The 26,267-nt window shown below is 30.0% G+C and overlaps 2 protein-coding genes across 4 annotated transcripts in view; both read left to right on the top strand.

Annotated features, from left to right (window-relative positions):
* The window catches only part of LOC130893563 (solute carrier family 12 member 6), a 72,031-nt gene extending 52,892 nt beyond the window's left edge, over positions 1–19,139 (top strand). For 2 of the 3 annotated variants that reach the window (XM_057799806.1, XM_057799808.1), the window contains exons 2-14: positions 1,007–1,524; positions 1,582–1,814; positions 3,918–4,111; positions 4,169–4,487; positions 4,565–5,077; positions 5,205–5,567; positions 5,627–6,032; positions 6,362–6,469; positions 6,541–6,591; positions 6,900–7,019; positions 7,151–7,287; positions 9,024–9,163; positions 9,356–19,139. In XM_057799806.1, the coding sequence (XP_057655789.1) occupies positions 1,007–1,524; positions 1,582–1,814; positions 3,918–4,111; positions 4,169–4,487; positions 4,565–5,077; positions 5,205–5,567; positions 5,627–6,032; positions 6,362–6,469; positions 6,541–6,591; positions 6,900–7,019; positions 7,151–7,287; positions 9,024–9,163; positions 9,356–9,447 (3,194 nt within the window). In that variant the 3' untranslated portion in view covers positions 9,448–19,139. The remainder of the gene's footprint in view (positions 1–1,006; positions 1,525–1,581; positions 1,815–3,917; positions 4,112–4,168; positions 4,488–4,564; positions 5,078–5,204; positions 5,568–5,626; positions 6,033–6,361; positions 6,470–6,540; positions 6,592–6,899; positions 7,020–7,150; positions 7,288–9,023; positions 9,164–9,355) is intronic. The other variant, XM_057799807.1, reaches the window with a different exon arrangement.
* A 1,144-nt stretch (positions 19,140–20,283) lies between these two features.
* LOC130903937 (uncharacterized) lies at positions 20,284–25,825 on the top strand. The gene is made up of 6 exons (XM_057816341.1): positions 20,284–20,671; positions 20,792–20,843; positions 20,926–20,984; positions 21,161–21,317; positions 21,633–21,840; positions 22,075–25,825. Exons 1-6 carry the CDS (start codon positions 20,605–20,607, stop codon positions 22,363–22,365), a joined length of 834 nt encoding a protein of 277 aa, XP_057672324.1. The 5' UTR covers positions 20,284–20,604; the 3' UTR covers positions 22,366–25,825.
* The last annotated feature ends 442 nt before the right edge of the window (positions 25,826–26,267 follow it).

Below are 26,267 nucleotides of genomic sequence, written 5' to 3'. Positions count from 1 at the left end.
TAGAACAAGTTCTACTTAGAAAGTTTATTAATGGTTTTTTTCTTAAGAAGATTCCTTGTTTTTTTAAAAAGTTTATTTCGAAAGGATCTCAATATTTTGAAAAGTTACGGAAATAAATTCCTGGCATCTAATTTAGAATCACGTTCACGTACAGATTACGCTGGAGAAATTTTATAACAAGAAAAGGACGGTTGAGCCGAATAATGATGAAATCAGAAAACCGGAAGATAATTTCATTAACCAGGGTTTTTCGAGTTTACGCGTTATAATGGCTTGCAGATATAATTTATATGCTAAAAAATGGATTTAATATTTACATAGTTGCTCAATGAATAATTAGATATCTGTAACTGTTTCTACACGTGCAACATTTATTGAAAATTAATTAATGTTGATTTACCTTGACGTCAAGTATTATAAATCATAATTATTGGCCAATATTTTTTGAATTAAGCACTTAACTAACTCATATTAAGCTTAGGAGATATTAAAATTTGATCTCCAGATTATGTATTAACTGAAATCTCTACTATACGTACATTATTTCATGTGGAGTAAGTTTCAGATTGAAACCATTCGGAGTGAAAGTAAAATGTTAAGGAAATTACTCTCAGAATGGAAAAAAAAGTTTGGATACGGTATCCAAACTTTTGTTCCATTCGGTATATTTTGTTCTAAATAGCACTATGCAATACGTGAGTACGATTAACTCAATTGAAGTTGAAAGTAACAATAAGGATAGGAAAAGGAAGCACCAAAATGACAACTCCTTTATAAAATCGCCAATCAAGTTTAATTTTCTAATCATTAAACCAAAAACTCTAACGTAACCGATTGGAATTAACAAGTAGATAGGTTTACGAGGAATGCTAATCATTACTCCCCGAATAGAAAGAAATTTCTTTAAATATAAATATTTTTAGATTTTTTTTGGAGTTGAATAACGAGGAAACAAACAAAAAAGACTTAAGAAATTTCATAATTAAATCAATATTATTTGTTACAGGAGATGGCACAGAAGAACAACAGTTTACCTCCGAGAAAGTATCGGGGTACGAGACCAATTTATATTTATACTCCGAGGAAATGGAGGACAGACCTCGAGTATCAACTCTCATCAGTTCCTTGGCCAATTATTCTAATACTATACCACCAGCTTCAAACGATCCCGATGCGAGACCTGCAGGAGGTGGTGCACGTATGGGTACCCTTATAGGTGTTTATTTACCCTGTATTCAGAATATTTTTGGTGTAATATTATTTATTCGCTTGACGTGGGTTGTTGGTACAGCAGGTGCCTTACTAGGTTTCCTAATAGTTTTATGTTGTTGCTGTGTTACTATGTTGACTGCCATCTCGATGTCTGCTATCGCCACGAATGGTGTGGTACCTGGAGGAGGTAGTTACTTCATGATATCCAGATCGATTGGACCCGAGTTTGGTGGAGCCGTCGGTATGCTTTTTTACACTGGCACTACCTTAGCCGGCGCTATGTATATCGTTGGAGCTGTCGAGATTGTACTGGTTAGTGATCATTTTCAAAAACATTTTTGGGTTATATATTTAGTCATTTTTTTTTAGTTGTACATCACCGATAAGTTGACATTGTTTGGCAGTATAACGGATGACCAGGTTAAATTCAATAACTTCCGAATTTACGGTACAGCTGTTTTAATATTGATGGGGTTCATAGTTTACCTTGGAGTAAAATTTGTTAACAAATTCGCAACAGTGGCTCTTGCATGTGTACTTTTATCTATTTTGGCAGTTTACATTGGAATATTTGTCAATGTCAACGGAAACGACAAATTACAGTAAGTTTTATATGTATATTTAAATTTCTTTAATTTGCTAGACCTTTTATAAATCGTCTGGATTTTAGGTCTCTTCCGATTTAAAATTATTTATTCAATATATTTGAAGATGTGACACCAAGAAAATTAATTTTGTTGGATTTCGAATAGGAATTGAAGTTTTTTATGATAAGATTTAAATTTTTTATTTATGTTTTCAATTTGATTATTTGATATGGCAGTTATCATCATCTAATCTGTAATCATCTACACAACGGAAAAATAGTAGTATATTTATATTAAGTTTGCTTGAGACAGTTTCTTCGAGATCTTCCATTACTAATTATGATATAACAATTTGTTTATATATTTCGTCTTCATAATTGAAGTAGGTTGTTGTAGTTGTTATTGCTTTTGCAGTCGCAACGTCAAATTTTTACCTGTCTTCAAAAACAAAGAAGATTTTAATAATATATATATATATATATATAATATATATATATATATATATATATATATATATAATATATATATATATATATATATATATATATATATATATATATATAGATCCTTCCTTGGGAGCATTTTCAAAACAATAATTAATATATGATGATTAAAAAATTTGTAGAATAGATAAAAACATATTAGAGATAGTATTAGAATCAGTGTTTTTACCTCGCAATTTCAATAAAACGATATTATACTAGGTAGATTGAATAAACTAATTGTTCAAATTATAGTAAATTTAGCTAAGGTTTTTTATATCTTGTCTATCATTTACAGAACATTTATCTTGTTTTATGTGTATCATTTATTGATAGTTCGCGTCTTGAGCTAAGATTTTCGTTTTTTTTTAAATCAAATTCATGTAGAGCAGTCAATGCATTTTTGGTTTATTTGTGACCATTTATTCTGTTCTCTAAATATTGTGTAGTTATTCCTATATAATTTTTAGGACAATTTATATATATATATATATATATATATATATATATATATAATGTGAATAAGATTAGCATTTATTGTGAAACCTTTCAAATATAAATCTCGATAAATTCCTTATAATTAACTTCGTTTAATAATTGAGCTAATGAGGAAATGGAATTTTGTTTTTTCGTTAAAAAACCACTATATACTCATTATATTAAGAATAATTTAAAGATTATCAAAAATGAATATTAACTAAGCTATTTAATATATAATGCGTATGATTCTGAATAAATATAGAATATCCAAAGTGTATTGTGATCGGTTAATAATTCATATAATATGTGCAAACTTATACGCTACTGGCCATCGATTAAATTTGAAACCTTCGTCATTCATCACCTTTTCATACCTAACCTAAGGATATTACTCTCATGATATACGAATACATTTTTCAAATATGAAAAAACGTTTGAGTATTAAATTGGCAAATATAATACCCTATACAGTAAAATGAGTAATTAAAGTGTAAAATTATATCCACATAAACAATTTATTTATATATGATAAAAATTATGAGTCGATTCAATTTTTTTTATGTCTTCGATTAAGTACATTATTACAACTTTCGTAAAAATCTTCAATAACTCGAATATAAAAAACATATTCCTTTAGTTAGTTTAGTTTTTAACCATTCCAGTATTTTTGAATTGGCTAAGACGTTTGTTTTAGTTAACAAGTTATTTTAACCAATTGCACATTATGATTTTTTTCCTTGTTAATTATTGCAATAAATATCATTCGATGTTAAGGAGTTTTTCTTTGAAGAATGTCAATTTGTAGTATTTCGATAATTTTTATAATTTTATGTACAATAACAGAAATAATTTATTCCGTTTGACCTCTCCACACTATCTAGGATGTACACTCTATGTTAAAGAGGAACCAAATAATTGTCTTTAATTACTTTTTGATATTGTAAATTGTTCTCATACCAAACAATTTACTTTCAACTGAGATTAAACGTACCTACTAGTGTATAATTCATATGTGTTGACGCATATTATTATTCAGTTAAATAAAATGTTTTTACGAGGGGCGTTGAATGAGTTAGTAACTTTTTTCTCATCATATTATAATTACATCACATTATACTTGAGCGACATAATCAAATTAGATTTATTTCCTTTTTAGTATGTGTTGCTTGGGTAATAGATTACTAACAGTGGATGATCCTTTCACTGATTGTAACAAAAATGTTTCTGGTGTTCTACACAAAATATTCTGTACGGGTGATGAAACAAACTATAACTGTGATTCCTATTATGACCAGCATAATACTTCCATCATAAAAGGCATAAGAGGATTGTCATCAACCGCTTTTTTCGGTATGTATTATGTATTAACTTTGATATACGCCTATTATAAATTCGATTATTGTTTAGAAAACATTTACGACGGATTTTTGGAACAAGGACAATTCATTTCGAAAGGTAAACTACCAGCTGATTTGGAAGTTGTTGGTAGCGATCACTATAATCAAATATATGCTGATATTACCACTACTTTTACTATTCTCATTGGTATCTTTTTCCCGTCTGTAACTGGTATCATGGCTGGTTCAAATAGATCTGGTGATCTCGCAGATGCTCAGAAATCAATTCCTATTGGAACCATTGGTGCAATTCTCACAACTTCCACAGTCTACTTGTCATGCGTTCTTCTATTTGCCGGAACGGTTGACAATCTTTTACTACGAGATAAGTAAGTATTAATGATTAAATTCAAAAATTAATAACAATCATATTATGTCATTTCAACGAGACTTTTATTATTTGCAGATTTGGTGCATCAATTGGTGGTAAATTGGTAGTAGCGAACATAGCGTGGCCTAATCAATGGGTAATATTGATTGGTTCTGTCCTCTCTACACTGGGCGCTGGTCTACAGTCTTTGACTGGGGCTCCACGTCTTCTGCAAGCTATCGCCAAAGATGGTATTGTCCCATTTTTAGCACCTTTTGCCGTTTCTTCGAGTAAAGGCGAACCAACTAGAGCATTACTTCTCACTTTGCTTATATGCCAAGGAGGTATTTTATTAGGAAACGTAGACATCTTAGCTCCATTACTATCAATGTTCTTTTTAATGTGTTATGGATTTGTTAACCTTGCTTGCGCCCTTCAAACGTTATTGAGAACTCCAAACTGGAGACCAAGATTCAAGTATTACCACTGGTCCTTATCTTTCATTGGTCTCTCCTTGTGCATCGCTGTTATGTTTATGACATCTTGGTACCTAGCTTTGCTAGCAATGGGAATGGCTGGAGTTATCTACAAGTACATAGAATATAGAGGGTAAGCTCGATATTAAATAATATATATATATATATATATATATATATATATATATATTTATATATATATATATATATATATATATATATATATATATAAACATATACAAATTTATATTATATTTCAGGGCAGAGAAGGAATGGGGAGATGGTATCAGAGGATTGGCTTTATCGGCAGCTAGGTTTTCTTTACTACGTTTGGAAGAGGGACCTCCACATACAAAAAATTGGAGACCGCAAATTTTAATTTTAGTAAAATTGACTTCAGACTTTTTGCCAAAATATAAGAAATTATTTTCTTTTGCTGCTCAGCTCAAAGCTGGTAAAGGATTAACAATCTGCGCCTCAGTAATAGGTGGCGATTTTACAAGATGTTATGGCGAAGCTATGGCTGCTAAGCAAAGCCTTAGCAAAACTATGGAGGAAGAAAAAGTTAAAGGCTTTGCTGAAATTTTAGTAGCTAGAGATATTACAGAAGGATTGTCGGATCTGTAAGGTTTAAATAATCATTAACCACATCGCCACTATATCATTTACTTTTTATTTTTAGTGTTCAAACCGCAGGATTAGGCGGATTAAAGCCTAATACCGTGATACTCGGTTGGCCTTATGGCTGGAGACAGTCGGAAGATGACAGGACTTGGCAAGTATTTTTGGAAACAGTGCGAAATATAACAGCCGCAAGAATGGCATTACTTGTACCTAAAGGCATTAATTTCTTTCCTGACAGTACAGACAAGGTTATAGGAAATATTGACGTTTGGTGGATAGTACATGACGGAGGATTGCTTATGCTGTTACCTTTCTTGTTGAAACAACACAGAACCTGGAAGAATTGCAAAATGAGAATATTTACGGTTGCTCAAATGGAAGACAATTCCATACAAATGAAAAAGGATTTGAAAACGTTCCTCTATCATCTCAGGATTCAAGCCGAGGTTGAAGTAGTTGAAATGGTAAAAAGTTTACATTATTATCTCAAATCTAAAATGGAGTAGTAATTAAGATTATTGACATTATTATTTTTATATTCTTCATAATATTTGTGCGGATGATTACTTGTGATATGTTTTCAATTATTTTTAGACGCGACTTTCATAAACCTAAAATACATTTTTTAATATGAATAAGTACTCATTTCAAGCATTCAAATATTGATTAATCTATTAATCTGTATTATAATGTTTTGATTGATGATTTAAAATGTGATATTGAGAGTTTGATTTTCTCAAACCTGAATTTCATTTTAGCCTTGATTAATTATTGACATTATTATTTCTTTAAGATGGATCATGATATATCTGCTTATACTTATGAGAGAACTTTGATGATGGAACAACGTAATCAAATGTTGCGAGAACTTCGCTTGAACAAAAAAGAAAGCTTAGGAGTGGTAAGTAACTAGTTCAAATATGGTTATAGCGTCTTTGTAATTAATTAATATTTATATCTCCCACATGCAAGGTGGATCTGGCGGATTTTAATCTTTTGTCAGCGGAGGAGAAGATACCTTTGGTAAAGCAAAATAGTATTATTTTGCTAGATTTATTGTGTTTTAATTTATGCACGTTTCTCTTGTTATCATACTTCATCCGATATAATCTTTATATGGCTTCATCTTATATAGAACATCACATCGTCTCACTACATTGAAATACGTAGTTAAAGGAAAATGCTTGAATCATATACATATTCATTGTACTGATCATATATTTGCACTGATTCTTCATATACATAAATGTTAGCTTATAAATTTATAAATGTTTCTAACGAATTGGTTGAAAAAATTTTTGTCAAATTATTTTATAATAAAACTTTTTTAGGTCCAGTCCATTGTAGATCAACATCATCAAAATGTTGACGCCAAAATGCCAACCAAAGTACGTTTCCAAGAACCTGGCACCGAAGAAGACAACAAAAATCAAGCTGAACCAACCAATGAGGTATCTATCAATTCACAGTTTTAGCTTCAACATTAACACTCGTACAATTTCTTCTTCTTATTCAAATTTATTTATGTTATAAACCTTATCGTTCCCTCATTGATTTATCTGAATATGTACTTTCATTTTAGCCTAAAATTCATAATAAAGAGGATTGTGATAATACCAAAGAAAAAGAAGACTCTTCGGAAAAGGAAAAAGAGTGTACCAATGAGCACAATCATTCAAATTCTATATCAGAGGAAAATAACAAATCTCCTAGAACCCCGTAAGTTTGCAAACCATTACTTGATGGTATATCCCGCGATTTTTGAATTTACTTTTCAGCCGTATTTTCTTGAACAACTAGATTAATTCCCTTTCCTCGCTTTATATAACTATTTTTACTGCATATAACTCACTCGAACTAACTATTTGTACTGAATATATTTATCACTATTAATTTATCACCGTTCATACTTAACTCACTTTTACTTAGAAGAACTGTAAGATACGACTTTTCGTTGATTAGACTATTGTTGGAGAATCTACTTCTACAAATAAATTTACTTACTTTACTTACATGTAGTGGTACTATTTTCTAAATATATCGAATTCCTACCAATTTATATATACTTATATACACTCGTGGTCAAAAATAACACCGATTTCTGAAAATATTTTTTTGTTTAATTAATATTTATTATTATTAATTATTATTAATTAATATTTAAATTAATATTACTATTGTTTAACTTCTTTTCAATCATTTAGACGCAATAATAAGAAATGGGTAGTAATTTTGAGTGATTTTTAATGAGTAAAAAAATAAAAACATTGCAATAAAACCAAATTTTCTTAAAGATAAAATTTTCATTCTAAACAATAACGTTTCTTTTTTTAAAACGTGTATTTCCGCCTCTGGATGTGATTCATTCTTCTGGGCATGCTTTCAATAAGTTGCTGTATCACTTCTTGAGATAAATTCTCCCATTCTTCTAATGCCGCTTGCTCAAGCTCATTTAAATTTTGAGGAGATGGATTTCGACGACGAATGCGGTGTTTCAAAATGTCCCAGGCATGCTTGATAGGATTCATATCTGGACTTCTTGGTGGCCAGTCCAGGGTATGAATTCCTACTTCGTTTAGGTAATTCAGAACATCTGCCGTAACGTTTGGTCTAGCATTATCATGTATTAAAGAAATTTCAAGAATGTCAGTTATGTATCTTGCTGCGTTAATAGGATTCTGTGCAGGCATCAAAACAATAGATAGACCCTCCCTGGGAATGATACAAGACTGCGCAAATATTTCTCCTCGCCGACTTCGAATTTGATTACGTCCATCTGGACCTCTTAGACTTGGCACCAATTTTCTAAATTCCAATCTAAATGTTACTTTGCAAATCTTAATCTAGCAATACGAGGCTGCCTGGTTAGCAAAAGTACCTGGAGAACTCTTCTGCTGTATAGAAGGTGTCGTCTTATTGATCTAATGGTTTTGTGGTCTACGCCAAACAGATTTGCCACTTCACGATAACTTTATCCCTGTCCAACTAACTCGGCTATTCTTTCAACTTCGCTTTCAGTCAACTGCCTAATTCTATACATTTTTTGTTCAGCTCGTCTCGAATTTAACACACCTTGATTGACTTAAATTACTGCTGTAGACAAGTTGGTACAACAATAGAATGAAAGAAAATTTTAAAAAACCACAAAAACAGTAAGAAATTTTGCTACATTTTATCGCCAACATTTAAGATACTTTAACTTTTTGTTAGAGAAATAAAAATATTAAGAAACAAACAAAAGATTAACATTTTAGGTTTTGATATTGTAATAAAGGGTGGTGCGTTATTTATGGTCACGAGTTTATATTAATGTATCTAATTTACTACTTTTCTTTGAATTTAAATTAATCGTTGATTATTCACGATTGTCTTAGTTGTTTATATTCAAATATTTCTCATTAATCTTTTCGAGAAATAATGAAAGCGTTTTCAGTAAGTAAATAAACTTTTTGTAGTGACGAAGGTAACGTTCGTCGGATGCATACAGCTGTGCGTCTAAATGAAGTGATTGTAAATAGATCTCACGATGCTCAATTAGTCATTTTGAATTTGCCCGGACCGCCTAAAGATACTAAAATCGAAAGAGAATCAAATTGTGAGTATACTTTTGCAATACTAACATTAATATAAATTTAATAAAACTTAAAATCATTGTTATATGCGTTTTTAGTTTGTCAACCAGATCACTACTTCTTGTAGTTATTGAGATCTTGGATTTTTAAGCAACAAATCCTTTTATATTTATCAGTGTTATATTATTCTAATTAATTTGGTTATTTTTTTATAGATATGGAATTTTTAGAGGTGTTAACAGAAGGATTGGAAAGAGTATTGATGGTACGAGGTGGAGGCAGAGAAGTCATAACAATATACTCGTAATTTATATGTAATTGTAAGTTTACGAAGTGAAACGTTCATTCCAAAGCAAATTTCATTATATACAAATGGAATTAAAAAAACGTTCACTACCTATTTGAAAGAATCGATGATGTAATGACCTATGTTTAGTATGTTCAAGAATAGTGATTACACCAATTAATTATTATTAATGTCATAGATTATTTATCTATATATATACTACAAATAACTTAGCAGGCATACTTACAACCTTTCTGCTGGGTACCGTGATTCTTGAAACTATTGTAATATTTATAAAATCAAAAGGCAACTTTTACTAAGTGCTCATTTTCTTACGAGACAATTAGCAAATCAACGTGCAGTGTTATTAGTCATATTTAGATAATATGGAACTAGATAATATGGAACTAGATAATATGGAAAAAACACTCCCGACTGTAATATTACAATTTACTTGTTCCATTTCTTAGAACATTTTCTAATGTTTTCTCTCTAGACGGGATCGAATACTTACTAAATCAAGTTTGTCATGTTTTTGTTCCAATAGCAATTAATCATTTCTAATAATTCCTATCTTTCAACTGAGGAATTCATTTTATATAACAGATACAGTTATAACTAATCAGGCAGCTCTATACGTGGTGTAGCCAAATTCAAAAATCATATATATATATATATATATATATATATATATATATATACAGGGTGTTCCAAAATGATCTTTACAACTTCAAAACTTCATAACTTCGAAAATAAACAAGATATTTATATTCTGTCTTTTGCATGTATTACTGCAACTAATAAAGTTTTTTTAGTACACCATTGGTGGCCCTAAGCACTTCCAGTCTGTAATCAATTTCAAACCAGGTAACATGTCGCCTGTGATTGTACTAAAAGTTTGTGTAATGCGGCGTTTCAAGTCATCAAAGTCATTAACCGGTGTCCGGTAAACAATAACCCCACAAGAAGAAGCCGAGGGGTGTTATGTCCGGAGACCTTGGTGGTCATGGAATTGGGCTATTCCGTCCAATACATCGGTTGGGAAAAGTTTCGTTGAAGTGTTCCAAAACTGCTGTCAACCAGTGTGGTGGTGCACCGTCCTGTTGGAAGTAAATAATCGTCTGTAATTCTTAGGTATATCCAGGTACACGCACCCAGTAACTGTGGTTTCTATGAAGAAGAAAGCTCTTTCGTTGAAGCTCGACTACTGCATGAGAGGTTTCAGAACATGAAACACTGAAACACACCTTTTTCGAGAAATCTTCATCATGCTCAATACATTGTAACATGTCTACGGCAAATTCCACACGTTTTGGTCGATATATTGGAAACAGTGCCTGCAGCAACTGTACCTTATAGGCATACAGACGCAACTTTTTATGAAGAACCCTGTGGAACGTGGTTGTAGGTATTTGGAGTTGCCTTGAAACCTGAACAATTGAAGTTTTCGGATTGTGCTGGAATGTTTGCCGTATTCGCTCCACATTGTCTGGACTTGTGCTGGGTCGTGCGGCTCCACTTTTATGCAATACTGATCCGGTGCTCATAAAGCTTGTGTGCCATGCACGGATGGAGGGTCTGGATGGTGGATCTCTTTGGAAGTTCCGTTGAACTTGTGTTTCGGCACTATGAACCATGACACGCATTGAGCTTTCTGTTGTAGTATCCACATCTTTACTTATAACTGTTCAGCCTATTAAAAAAAAAGTTTATTAGTTGCAGTAATACATGCAAAAGACAGAATATAAATATCTTGTTTATGTTCGAACTTATGAATTTTTGAAAGTGGTAAAGATAATTTTGGAACACCCTGTAGTTTAATACGTGAGACTATTACAATCTATGTTTGTTGGATAAGTTTATGATTTTTTATTTTATTCAATAGCATAACGTTTGATATTTTTATTGCTTTTTATCAATTTTTCAACTTGCCCAACATCTTCTTCCATCCGAAACTAATTTACACTAATTTTTATATTTCCTTAGTACTAGGAATGTTGTAAAATTTGTATGTGGTGTTGCAGTTAACAGTTTGTGATAGTCGTTACCGGTCCTTGCATTATAAAAACGAAAGATTTTCATTAGTCTTATAACTGCCAAAAAATTCAAAGATAAAAACTTTGTTTATAGTAACGTTATGTCAAATATTTATATAAAACAAAAGTTCCTCTTGTTCAACATTTGAGGTGCAGCTTCTCGTACTATACTATATTTAAGAATAAGACATAAGATACAGTAACCCACATGTTATTGTATATCTTGCTATTACCACATTGTCAACTTAGGTGGACTCTACCACCTTTAGGGCCGATTCTCACTATAATGCTGTTCACAGTTCACAATTTGACTCAGTTCAAGATTCAGTCTTGAATTGTCGATAATCAAAGTCGGATGTATTTGGCTCGTAGATAATTAATTAGAAAATTATTGTAATATTTGCAGTGAAAAACTGTCATTAACCTTTTCGATTGAAGAATTAGCGACTATAGCTCTTCTTCTCGATGAAGCAGATAATATTATCAAGACAAGAAGAAAATATAAAGCAATGAGAAGAATGTGGGTGCATCCAAGTTTATTACAACGAAAAAAAAAGAAGAAGAGTATTACACTTTCTATCTGCATTTAATTAATAATAAAGAAAAATCCTTACAATACTGTCGAATGGATTGGACTCCGTTTGAAATGATTTTGAAGAAAATCACATTAAAAATAGAAAAAAAATAAATAAAATTTATTGCATTTGATGTACTGATCGCTTCAGCGGGTAATAGCTGACTGAACCTGAAACAAAAGAATATTCACACTATCGGTAGTACATATCGTGATAAGTTCGATCTCGCTCAAACAAAATTTCTTCGAACCTAATCGTGATTGGACTAGGATTCGAGCGAAATTTGACTGTTGCACACATATATTTTTTACTTCATAATATTTTTATCAAACCGAGATTGGACCGAGAACGAACTGGGAACGGCTTTTTAGTGAGTATTGGCCCTTATTTTTCACTTTATTTCGCTGGGATGTTTAGTTTAGTCAAAATTTAATAAACTTTGTTTATTTTTTCTTATATAGTAGTTGCATCACCAATGAACTAATAGCCTCTAGTATTTAACAATATAAAATAATCGGTTAAAGGTTTTTTTGCAATGGAAAAAGTTGTTTGTTTCACGACTCTTATTATTTAGAGAATAATTATTTTTTTAATGTACCTACATTTCGTTATTAAAAGTTTTTAAATCATATAAACGAATACACGCTTAATCACTAATTGGAATTTCTTATTCAAATATTGAATTCGATTATTCATTGACGTTATATTCCCGAATAACAAAGCAATATATTGGGAAACACAATAAAAATCATTTTGAAGAATATATTATGTGAGAGTTTCCACAAATTTGTCGTTTCGAATTATACAGTATATGATAGAAAATAACACTTATTCATGTCTAGTCTAGTTAAACTTAGAAAAAGAAATAAGAGCTTATAAAATGTCTTTTAAATTATCTGATAGACACTCAAAATGACATAAATTCTTACGTATATAAATCGAAACCAATTCAAATTGTTTTTGCGATTCATCGTTATTATAATCATAAAAAATTTTACTCATTCACAACTAAAATATCTAATTAAAATGATTTAAGATCCAATTTCAGAGGAGAAACACAAAACTCAATAGAAACCGGTGAAAAATATATTAGATGATTCAACCAACATTTGGAAATAATATTTTCCACAATAGTAAAATAATAATAAAAATTATAGGCAGCCATTAACTTCAAAAGGAAAGATGACCGAAATATTTAATATATCTACATCTACATCGATAAGCGAAAAATTACTACATATACTATATATATATATATATATAGTTATTAGCAGTGGCGGCCTTAGGGGGTGGCGAACAGGGCAATCGTCCAGGGCCTCGCGCAACAACCCAAGCAAATTTTAAAAAATATAATATTTTTTAACTATTTTTATATATATATATTGACAGACAGTTCAAAGAAGTCAGAAGACGACGTAAAAAAAGGCATTTTGATTATGAAGGGGGAGATGAAGCTCATGAATTGAAAGCGGAAGGAATTTTCAAAATAAACTATTTTTATGTCATTGTCGACAATGTGCTCGCAAGCTGTTGTTATCATAGGTTTGAGGCTCTTAAGCATCATGAAAGCATATTTGGTTTCATGTATAATATAAAAAAATTAAAGGAAATTAATTATAGTGAACTTTTAAAGCAATGCAGTGACTTGCAAATATCTATGACAGTAGGAGAATCATGTGATTGATGGAACATGAATTGTACAAAGAATTGAATATGTTCATCCGTGTGTATGAAGGGAGCAATGACATTACCTCGGTGCTAAAATACATAATAGAAAAAAAATTGATTGAAGTTTACCCCACTACGAAATAGTCCTGAGAATTATTGCTACCACACCTGTTACAATTGCGTCTGTTGAAAGGATTTTTGGATTATTGTTATTTAATTAAAGATTTTAGTCATAGGAAAAGCAGTAAATATCAATTTTGAAATTTATCATCTCTGTATTTGTTAATTTTGTAAATCTTTCAATGTAAAATATTTTAAAACTCAAATTTGATTTATTTGTATAATTTTAGCATTTCTCCTTAAACATGACAACCTACTTTCGCATTACATAATGAAAGACAAAGGCCCTCGTAAACACCTGCTCCGGGCGGCCTCGCAATGGGTAAGGCCGCCTCTGGTTATTAGAAAAAAAAACATCAATATATAACTATATAACTTGAAGTATTTAAGGCTGAAATGAATCTGAATTAAACCATTTATAGACTAAGGCCCATTTCGCACCAAGCCAGTCTAGTCCATTCGCGTCCAGTCAAGTCGGACGCTTTTGAATTGAAACAAAGAGAATGTGTAAATATGGTTTCACACTAAGCGCGTCCCGTCAAGTCCCGCAAAAGCGTCCGATTTGACTGGACGCGAATGGACTAGACTGGCTTGGTGCAAAATAGGCCTAAGAGCTAGTGCCTGCCAGACATACGTTAAAGTATAAAAGGTGGAAATTTTTTTGCGTGTTCTCACTGGTGTAGGGAACGATGTTTGGAGGTTACAAAGTTTATACTTTAACGTATGTCTGGCAGGCACTGGCTTTTAGTCTATTATAAATAGTATGTTCTATATGATGCAATTAAAATATGAAAAGGAAACTGTAAACAGATATGCAAAAAAATTATGGTAAATAAATATAGAAACACATACTGTAAAAAGAAAACAATGCACATATCACCTATCATCCATTATCAATAATATATGATTAGTTAATTCTGAAAGTTAAGGAATTTCAATAAAGGAAAAATAATAGACAGAATCAAGGAGATACCGAGTAAAAAACGCAGCTTGATAGAATGAGAAAAGAATAAAAAACAGGACAGGAAATGTTTGAAAAGGAAGATATGTATTAGTGAACTGGTTAAAATATTGTATAAAACATTTTAGTCGACTTCTTAATAATGTTTTCATTGAGAACGTATTTTATGAATCGTAAAAACAATTTTAAATTAGTTTACGATTGTTGAACAAACAGGAACACTTTCGGATTATTCGTTCCAGTTACTTTTACAGATAATTTACTAATTTAATTCAGTCGAATATTTTCTTTTAGGTGGTAATTTAACAAAACGTTTATCGCGTACCTTTTAAATCTAAGAATTTTGAGCAATATTAACTTAATAAATAATGAATATTTACTGTATTAAATGTCAAATTATGAGTGATAGAATTATATTTAGTAAGTCATAATAACATGTTTTTCTGCAGAAATGTGTAGATTCTGATTGAGAAACTTATCTATACCTACATACTGAAATGGAAACTTTCTTCAGAAACTATGACTTTCAATATTTTTATTATGTATTTGCACATTTCTATGGAAGCACGAATGTTGTATAGATTTTTATCTCATGTGATGTAAGCAAGAACTCATTATTATAAAATCAGTATATCGCGATTGAGGAGCTCTACACCCTACATATCTAAAGAACAAAAATTGGCATAATTATAAAATAAAAAAGATTATATTTCATGACGCTAATTTCCGCTACTAACATTTGCAAAAATCGATTATATTTGTCGTGGTTAACCTAATCACATTTTAATATTTGCGGACAAATATCGTGATTATTGAAGGAATTGAATCATTTCGTTTAATATTTTTTTTATGACAACATCGTTTCGTCCCGACTTTCATTTTTTGCTTAGCGGCGTTGATCGATCGATGTAACACAACCTTGTTTGCTGACAATTACGTCTTCGAACGCAATGTTCAGATCCATTCTCCTGTCCACCTGACTTCCGGTTCTTTCCACTTAAGCCTATAGTGAGAAATTCATCTTTCATTTATCATTATATAAATATATCGAAGCTTACTTCTCATCGACCCACGGATTATGTAAGAATCGGATCCAGTACAATTGTATTTACTTCCGTGATCTGTGACCACTGATATACTGATTATGTTGAGTCTTGTTGTATAAGATTGTGTGGCAACTTCGTATTTCTATTTTTCTAGACACGTTTTTTGCCAATTGTAACAAAGGGCGGCTCAACATTCTATATATCTTTCGAAATAATAATAAAAATGACGTAGGTACAACTTTATGTATGTATATTTGTGTGTATGTGTGTGTGCATATAAACAAAACTAAATACAATAGCCAAAAATGATCAGTCGAGTTCTGATCCATTAAATATTATTCATAAAACACTTTGCATTAATAGAATTTCAACTTTAAAAGGTAGTTTTTACCTACACAATACTGAATAGTTTAGAACAAAGAGTGATAGAACTTCTGTGAAAAAAAAGTTTCTCATTTACTCATAACTTTGTTTTGTTTGAAATATATAAATGTATAGTAGTTAATATAGATGATATAAAGAAATTTTTCAAACAATTTTCGAAAAACACTCTAATTTATATAAAATAAATTTATAAGTTTTCTATATTTCTATTTACCTATAAAATATTTTCCTTCTATATTATCTATACGTTGAACCACATTACCATCAAATTTTATAGATACTGTCTAGAGCAGATCCAGGGTCTTGACAAAGGGGGGGTCACTAGTATTAAGACGAGTCATCCCCCAAAGATATTTTAAGCCTTTTACCCACAAAATATAACTACTCGAGAGTAGGATCTCAAATGCCGAAGAGCCACTGAGTCCCGTAGAGTGAATCGAAAATCGATTCTTTTGAATCGTTCGTTTTAGATGAACGATTCCAAAAGAACTGCGACTCTTCTTGCTTTCCCTCACTAGTTCAAATTTCTCATCTGTCCCAAAATCTGACCGACTCTTCAAGTGAGTCGATTGAGTGAGATTACTAGTTTACATTTCATTTTTTCGACTAGACCAACTCTTAAGTCGTTTACCCATAGAGCCCTAGACCGATTATCGATTAGTTTGATTTGATTCATATTAATTAGTTTATATCAGATTCTTCTACTTCTTAGTCTTGAGTTTCCTGAGCATTTTATTTTTGTTTTATTAGGTATTGTTTTGATATTCGAAATATTTGGGGGTATTGGCTCCCTTTATCCACGGTGTGAAATAATTCGTACTTTTACATATTCCTATTTGCGCTCTTTTATAAGAAACACAAAAACCAAGTTAATTAATCAGGGTTTAGGGGGTGGGGTTCATGACCCCCTTTGGATCCGCGCTTGGATACTGCATTGAACTGATTTATGTACAAAGCGATTCATTAGGGGTGGTGACCAGCCATATCTCGGTACAAAATTGTGTTGATATATTCAATTGAATCGGCATAACTTTTCTGAAAACTTACAGAGTGAACCATTATTCAATAAAACTGATTTAAATTGCGAATATCTAATTAAGTAGTAGGTACTATTTTTTTTGTAAGTTGATGTTTTTTTGGGGCCCGTTACCAGTACTAATGAATCACTCTTTATCGTGTCCAATTTTGATGGCATTACTAATAAAATTATTATTTTTATTAATCGTTGAATTGTAGACAATCTTAAATCAGTTTATTATTTTTATAAAAGAAACCAAAAAAAGTGGCATGTGAGCAAAATTTCAATATTTAGTAACTTTAAGTAGTTTCAGAATATTCAAATTTCAGCTAAAACAGAATATACTAACCAATTCAATCATGATTTCTGATTTTGTTGAAAATAAAACGTGATTGACTATTTTTTATCTCTCATTGTGATTTCAGACCTGTTAATTATTGTTATTAATAAGATATAGCTTTATTAATACTTATAAGTGTATTACACAAATCAAATTACCAGAGTATTTATAATATGTATCTATTTTTATTTGTTTCATCTATTTGCTATATATGTATATCTATTGTTAATAATTTTGTTATCCAAAGGAATTAAATTTATTATCTACAAGAGTTTTAAAAATAGGAAATATTTCTAATAAAATATAGGAATTTCACGTCCAGTTAAAAGATGTAGGAATAATTAGTAGGTAGGTATAATAACTGTTCAAAATTATTTTAAAAAATATATTCTGAATTCTTAGATTTGTGATGCAAGATCAAAAAAAAAACGAATAAATAAATGTTGTTACTCCTTGTATTATTATGATAAATCGGTACTTTATGAGTATTTATTTCCGTATGTGTAATTTTGAAATAGCCCTAGCTGCTTGGTAGAATAAATCTCGTGAAGGACGCTATATTAGTGTTCTTATAGTTAGTTAAAATTCCTAACAACTCAAATGTTGTCAAGTTCATCAAGTTCATACACTAACCGGTCTATAATATACTGAAAAATACCATAATCGAATTGATCGCAAATTTAAGAATACTCAGTAGATATACTATATTAAGAGAGAACATTTGACTTGACAGAATTTTTCAATGTGTTATGCTAAACACGACACAAACCCAGAGTCTCATCTTGGTATATTGTATCTATAATATCGAAACACGAAATGATATAGAAAATCAGATATAAGATTTTGCCACTCTTTTTAAACATGGACGGTCATCTTTAACTTAAGTTTCGTGCAGCTGCGCAGGTGTAGGGATAAAATAGTGCACTAGTGATCTCGACTAGCCTTAAAGGTACCTTAAAATATTGAATTCTATTTATTTATATTGATGTGTCACTAAAGTAGCTAGTGCCCAGGTCGCGCCATTATAACTCTTTATTAAAATATCTATGTTATTCATATGAGTTTAATAAATAAATTATTTATATTTTTATATAGGTTTTATTTTATGTAGTTCTGTAAGAAAATTGAAGTGATACATAGAATCAAAAGTGGATATTATTACCAATATAACAAACGTAATATTAACTTTATCATCAAACGTGATTATTATTAAGTGAGAAATATGCACTATAACGTTTCTCAAATTTCCTATTTCATCCTTCTTCTTCATTATTAAATGTTCCACAATTTCAAATCCAACTGCAAGCTTTTTTGACCTGTATTTTTAACTCTCACGTAACTCACCGTAATTAACCACTCTATTGTTAATTTTAAAAATATAAACATGGGATGTCAGAAGTGCACTGTTCATAATATGTGCCAAACTAGAATGTACTTTTTCGTCCCATGTTTACTTACACGTTATTGAATTTCTATTGTATGTTAAACTTCACTATGAATGGCGCAATCTGAGTTTAATTATTGACAATGTGTTCATCGGACATACATGAAATAAAATATTAAATAGTAAATTCAATAGTTTTATTCATTTACCTATGATCCGTTCCTGAATATTACTTAAAAAAAACCCAAAGCTCAATTTGAAAACTATCTTTTTACAGTACTGGTGTATTTATAAAATTTCGCAATATTTAAAAATTGCGGATTGTTCCCTTTAATCATATTAAATGCCTACGAGGCAAACAACGATCAATGGAATATTAGTCTATCCGATTTAGTACAAAACTTCATACACTAAAAGAAAAAATTATTATAATTTATATTTTAGAAATACTCTGTATATAATGTACTGGGGTAAAAATGACACTGCGTAGTGCTTCCATCTATTGAAGCAAATCATAATTGCAACATTATTACAACCTGTATAATATAATATCCAGTTTTTGTTTATGTCAAGAGTACATCTTTCTATGAGAAATTAGTAAATTGATTAATTGTTATTTTCATAGAGAGCGCCTAAACTCGAAAACATCTAATTGGGATGGATTAAAAAATAAATATAATGTATAGATTTTATCGACATCTATATTTGAATAGAGACACCATAATTTTGTAATGACTTTTATATGCCTGAGAAACTTATTTTGTGATCTATGTCATTATATTTTGTACAAATTATATCCTAAATGTGAATAACATCAATAGTAGCCCACGTGCCGTGTAACATTTTATTATTTTAATTGAAATATTGTTGAAAAACACTGCGTAGTGCTTCCATCTATTAAAGCAAATTATAAGTGTAACATTATTATAACCCGTATAATATAATATCCAGTTTCTGTTTATGTCAAATGTACATTCTTTCTATGAGAACTTAGTAAATTGATTAATTGTTATTTTCATAGAGAGCGCCTAAACTCGAAAACATCCAATTGGATTAAAAAATAAATATAATGTCTAGATTCTATCGACATCTATATTTGAATAGAGACACCATAATTTTGTAATGACTTTTATAAACCTGAGAAACCTATTTTGTGATGTATGTCATTATATTTTGTAAAAATTATATCCTAAATGTGAATAATATCCATACTAGCCTACATGCTGTGTAACATTTTATTATTTCAATTAAAATATTTTTGAGATATTTAAAAATTAAAGTAATCTGCACTGATGTAGTTACGTTGATGTCTAAAGGATGACGCTGAAACGTTCGATCCAACCATTATCTAAAATGTTTCTGTTTTTTGTATACAGATGAAAAACTCGTCATTTGAGCTTCTGCATATTTAGATCGTTAGATGCCATTTGTGAGTGTATTTGAATTATATAGCAGGTGGTGGTGCAGCGACTTGTTTTTACACTCTATATTATTTTTTTCACTACCGACAGAGGGACTTAACACCTGTGGTGTGTCCGCGCAGGTAATACCGCGGAAATTGTGATTTTAAGTGTAGAAACACGTAAACATCGAGCATCAGCATCTTTCAGCCGGCTGAAGCAGGCTTGTGGCTAACAAAAACGGTTATGGCAGCTACTAGTGTGGTAGTCTTAGATAGGGGAAATAATACTACCTGCACTATTAATCTACATGGTGAGGCGAATTTAGTACAAAATTTCAGCTTATTTATGCTAAGCCAATATTTTTAAATTATACATACCCGCTTTAAAAAATCAACATAACCTCACTTTTTACGCTTTCAAAATTTTTTAGGTGCCACTGTTGTTTCATGGAGAGTTAATAATCAAGAACAACTATTTGTAAGGTAAAATAAGAAATGATCCATTTGATAATATATATAACTGTAGTCAGAATGTACCTTTTCAGTGATAAGAATATTTTTTTAGCAAACAAGCAGTGTTTGATGGCAAAAAGGCAATAAGAGGTGGCATACCATTTGTTTTTCGTAAGTTTTATTAACTATTTAGTTTCAAGACACAAACAAACAAAGTAACTATACTTCAATGTTAGAAAATGTGTTTTTTAAAAACCTAATAATAACAGTTTATTTATTGGGGGAAGAATAAATTAATAGAAAATCAATTATCAATATACTGGTTAAATCAAACGGCAATATTTCAGCTCAATTTGGACCGTGGAATTTTGGTCCACAACATGGTTTTGCTAGAATTGTTAGATGGAACTTAGAAAAAGCACCTGAAAGACTGCCAAGTGGAGATGTAGAGGCTGTATTTTCTATTATGGACACAGATTTTACTAGATCCATGTGGAATTATCCGTGAGTAATTGAAATTTCTATTTAATCAGTTTATTATTAATTGTATTAGTAGAAAACCAAGTGTGAATTAGAATGCTAATAATTCTTCCAGTAAATATAAACAAAAAAATAAACAGTTTTAAAGAACTGAAACGTACAAATTTTGCATTATCTGCAAATAAAATTTTTAACTTTTCAGTGTCTTGATGTAGTATGAATTTTAACAATTGAATGATGTAGGTTTCTGTGTATATGGCTAAATTCAAATTATGTTCAATCTAATGTCATTGAAAATAAATTTTAAGTTGGAATATTTACAAGTGTATATATCTTTAGGTTTCGACTGACTTATAGACTGATACTCCGAGAAAAAGAATTACACTTCAATATTGCTGTATATAACCCAAGTAAAGACTTGACATTCAGTTTTAATATGTTGCTACATACATATTTTAAAGTTCCAGACGTGAGACGTTGTCAAATTACAGGATTACAAGGCTGTACTTTTGTGGATAAAACAAGAGAAGGTGCTATATATCAAGAGGTAAATATTTTCAATTTTCAAGAAATATTTCAGTGTCTATTTTTAATATTTATAATTGATATACTTTTCACTACAACATTTACACTGTCTGTTGAACAAATGTGAGCTTCTTTGTATGAAGACATTAACTTGGTTATCAAACTGAACCTTAGACAATGTAATTGAGTGTTGGTATATAGTATGTGATATTATAATATGTAAGAATTTTAGAAAATTATATAATTTTCAATTTAGGCAAGAGATGTTGTAACTATTGGAGAATGGACTGATAAAATCTACCAAAATACTCCTCAAGAGCATATAATAACCAATGTTGTGTCTGGTCGTAAGATGCGTATTCAGAAATATAACTTCCCAGATACAGTAATTTGGAATCCATGGGTGGATCAAGCTAAAGATATGTCAGATTTTGGTGATGACGAATATCCCAATATGGTCTGTGTAGAAGCTGGACATGTATCTAGTCCAGTAATTCTCTTACCAGGGACAGCATTTGAAGCTAGCCAAATTCTACAGGTTATGTGAATAGGACAGCAACCATACAACTGCCCTATCTTGTCCATCAGTTTCTTATATTATCATGAGTAGTAAAGTAGTGTGGATGTGTTGGTTAAACTGGTGAAATCAGATATTTTTCTGTATGATTATAACAATTTTTTATGTATAGAAAATACAATTAACAGGGTAAGTGAAAAGCGTCATATTTATTCAATTTTTACATGAGAAATTTTTTTATTTAGTCAATTTAAAACTTGAACAGAAATTGTATAATAATTTTTAAAAACTGAATGCTTTTACTTATTCTGTATGTTGGTATTCCCAGTTCTAATAATTATTTGATGAGAAAATTGCATTTTTAATTGTTAGTTTTCAATTATTCAATGTTGGAAGGTACATTGTAAAACAATATATAATCTATTTATTTTTTATGTGATGGATGTGAAAATGAATTGGTAAATATTTAAATTCCAATATTTTAATTCAAATTAATTTATTATATATATTTACGATACCAAAAAGTGTACTCTTTGGTATCTTACATAACCCCGCAATAATTATCTTTGTATTTATATATAAATTTCTTTAATTTCTCAATTAAACATTTGCAATATGTTTTTGTTAATAATCCACTAAACATTACTTTTTATATTTCAAACTAATTTTGCTATTTATCAAAATATATTTATTTCTATTGAGAAAAGTAATTACATTTAAAAGAGGTCACAAATTAAGTAAATTTATTAACAAAAACATGAAAAAAGGTATAAGATATTTAAGAAATATATACTGCACACTGAACTGTTCGAAAAGCTATTTTACACTTATTGTGTCCCTCTCCTATTAAATATAATATCACAAAATTTTCAAGAAGACCCCGTTATTTTAGAAAAACATAAAACAAATCTGCTAAAGCGGCGGATGCGAGCATTTGTGTTTCTTTGATTCCTCAAACTTACTTCATAGTATTTTAGTTAGGATTATGTTTGTATTTACTTAACATCATCAAAATATAATGTAACAATATTGTCTGATATTATCACAAAGTACTATGGAATATATTTGTGCAATTACATAAGCAAAATTGGTACTAATCTCTGCTTCATATTCCAATGAACATGTGAACAAATTATTGCCTGTTTGTTGACTTTATGTTGCCTGGTAATGTCTATACCATGTACTGGTTGTCAATTTGACGTTGAGCACATTTCAAAAATTTGCAAAAAAAATTCTGTCTATGTTAGTTGCAGAGCATTTTCAACACAATAAAATCCTAAGATCGACTGTAAATAGCATTTTGAAGTAGTAAAATCTGGGCTCATATGACAACACACAACTTTTGTGACATAAATTTTTAGTTTGGTTCAATAACTATTTTGTAATTGATAGTAAAAAACAAAAAATTGGCAAATCCAAACTTTTAAATAGTGACAATATTATTATATATAAAATTTGTAGATACTATATCATTTTAATCAAAATTATTGGTTTATAATTGCGCTATAGTTCATCTGGAAAATATTAAAATGAATCGTACATCAAAAAATGGTAAATAGTGAGTCACTTTTTGTGCAGTCAGTGTTATTGATTCAGTGAAAACTTTCATTATCAAATTTTATTTTCAATTATCCAAATTAAATGTATTTATTAAAAAGAGGTAGGAGGAAGGTACCGACTATATCCTGTAGAAAATTCTTTGCCCAAAAATAAGTGCATTAGATTGGTATAATCTATCATTCATAAGATAAAATTTGTGTCAAATATTTTAGAACATTTTTATATTAATTTTTTCATAAACGCCCATAGCCATTTCATGGAAGGATAATTTTTTAGTTCCATTAATATGCAGAGGTCTCAAAGATAAATTCAATTTTGTGTGGTTAGAAATTTTGTTAAATAAAATAGATATTAAAATTATAAAACATTACGCTGCTCAAAACGTAGGTAATTTTATGGAAATAAGATTTAATAATTATAAAATAGACAACGAAATGTGAAATTTTAGAATTAAAAAGGTAGATGAGTTATTAAAAACTTTATTATATAGGTACGATCTCTTTGTATTACAAAATAACACAATTATATTGTTTTTTCAATTGATAAATATACAAAGTCAAAATTCTTGGACCCCTATATTTTGAATAAAGATTTTTTTTTTGAAAAAACTATTAATGATGTTACATTTACCCTTAGTCGCATGGATTAGTACTTTCTATACAAAGAATAAAATAGAAGCTGGTTTTTCCAGTTACATACCGACACATTAAATAAAAGTAGAGTTTCTTTTTTTATAATCTTATTACTCTCTGAAAATTATAGGATGGGTCCGAGAATTTTCATGATATATGTGCATCATATTTTTCATTCTAATATACATTTACCTATCTGATATCATTGGTATTTAAAAATTTAGTTTTTGTATCTACACTAACTTTTTTTATATTTATTGATAGTTTTACTCATTTTTATTTGAAGCTGGTCTATCCCCAGTAAGTGATAAATATATAGACGTAGCAATAAAATCAACATACAAATGAATAAAAAAATACGTAAAAATAAAGAGTTCTAGGTAGTCTGTAGACACGCACAATCAATAAAATAGTACAACCGAAATTATATCTTGATATCTTGTTATTCAAATTATTGAATGATGTGTAGAAACCCAATATTTCTGTCATAAATTTTCTTTATTTTAGGATTCTAATTTTCATTATTTCCAAAAATAAAAATATAACAATTATGAATTCCCATACACACAATGAAGTTTTCTAAAGTATATTTACCTAATTGCCATATGCTGGCAGGTAGTCAGAACTTCAACAGTTGTCTCACTTATTTTTGTAAATTGTAATTGCTGTCATTTTTATAAAGAGGAATTTGTGAGAGTGTACCAATGAAGCAGATATGGGAGTAGCTTCCACCATTTACTAGTGGTAGAAGTCTCCATTTAATAATTATTTTATGAATTCTGTACATTCGATCATATATTTGAGTAAATATGTAATTTATATATATCATTTACTATTAACTTTTAGGTGCTGATCTATCATCCACTCTCAAAAATTTATCTTTATCAAAAAAATAACTTACAAATTGTTACTATAAGTTTATACAGATTATAATTTTTCTTCTTTGCGGTCTGTTCAAATGTTACACAAATAATGACTGAGTGCTAAGTCCTATTACAAGAAAAGAAATTTGAAATTCTTTGTTTTCTTGTAAATTTGTCGCAGACTCTATTTTAGACGATCTAGTGAACAATAGTTTAGTAAATTATTATAATAACTTGAATGTCTTCTCTGTGGTGAAACACATGCAGCTCAAGACACTAGCCTTATGTCGTATACGACTGGTAGAATTATATTTATATGGTTATTGTAATTTCTATTTTTTGTGCAATAGTAAATCGTTTGTCAAGTTATAATTCAATAACTGTAACTTATTATTAGGTGCTGCTTTTTAAATAATAAATCATAATCGAAATAAATTTTTCATTTACATCCCTATCATATTTTGAACCAATTCTTAGGTCTTCAGAACCCAAACTTTAATATGGTGAGCTGAATAAATTTTTCCAGACGTTCACAAAATTGTAACTGCTATGCTGTTAGCTAACTATTTCCGGTAATTGTCTGGGAGTCTTTGTTATTTGATGCAGGTGCAAGAATTGTTGACTGATTGAACTCTATGCAATTGAACAATATATATACAGAGAGAATAAGCTTCCCTCTGATCATATTAGTTCATATTTTTGCTTCCAAATAGCGTTAAGAGTGTTATTAATTTATTCGACAGAAACACCGCGAGCTTTATCAGTGATTGTGTTTTTATTACTCACATATTTTCTTTATAGGAACTATCTATTCCTTCAGTATTTGCGGATTCTGTTTTCTTTCCTATCATGACGTAACGTAAATTGTAAAATGGTA

This window comes from Diorhabda carinulata, chromosome 1, assembly GCF_026250575.1.
Source record: "Diorhabda carinulata isolate Delta chromosome 1, icDioCari1.1, whole genome shotgun sequence".
Classification (NCBI taxonomy): domain Eukaryota; kingdom Metazoa; phylum Arthropoda; class Insecta; order Coleoptera; family Chrysomelidae; genus Diorhabda; species Diorhabda carinulata.
Note: the sequence above shows the minus strand (reverse complement) of the source record. Positions and strands in the feature narration are given on the sequence as shown.

Coding starts and splice junctions, on each gene's coding strand:
- LOC130903937 (XM_057816341.1), top strand. CDS start 20,605: ATGGCAGCTACTAGTGTGGTAGTCTTAGATAGGGGAAATAATACTACC. Junction 20,844..20,925: donor CAAGAACAACTATTTGTAAG/GTAAAATAAGAA, acceptor ATATTTTTTTAG/CAAACAAGCAGTGTTTGATG. Junction 20,985..21,160: donor TGGCATACCATTTGTTTTTC/GTAAGTTTTATT, acceptor GCAATATTTCAG/CTCAATTTGGACCGTGGAAT.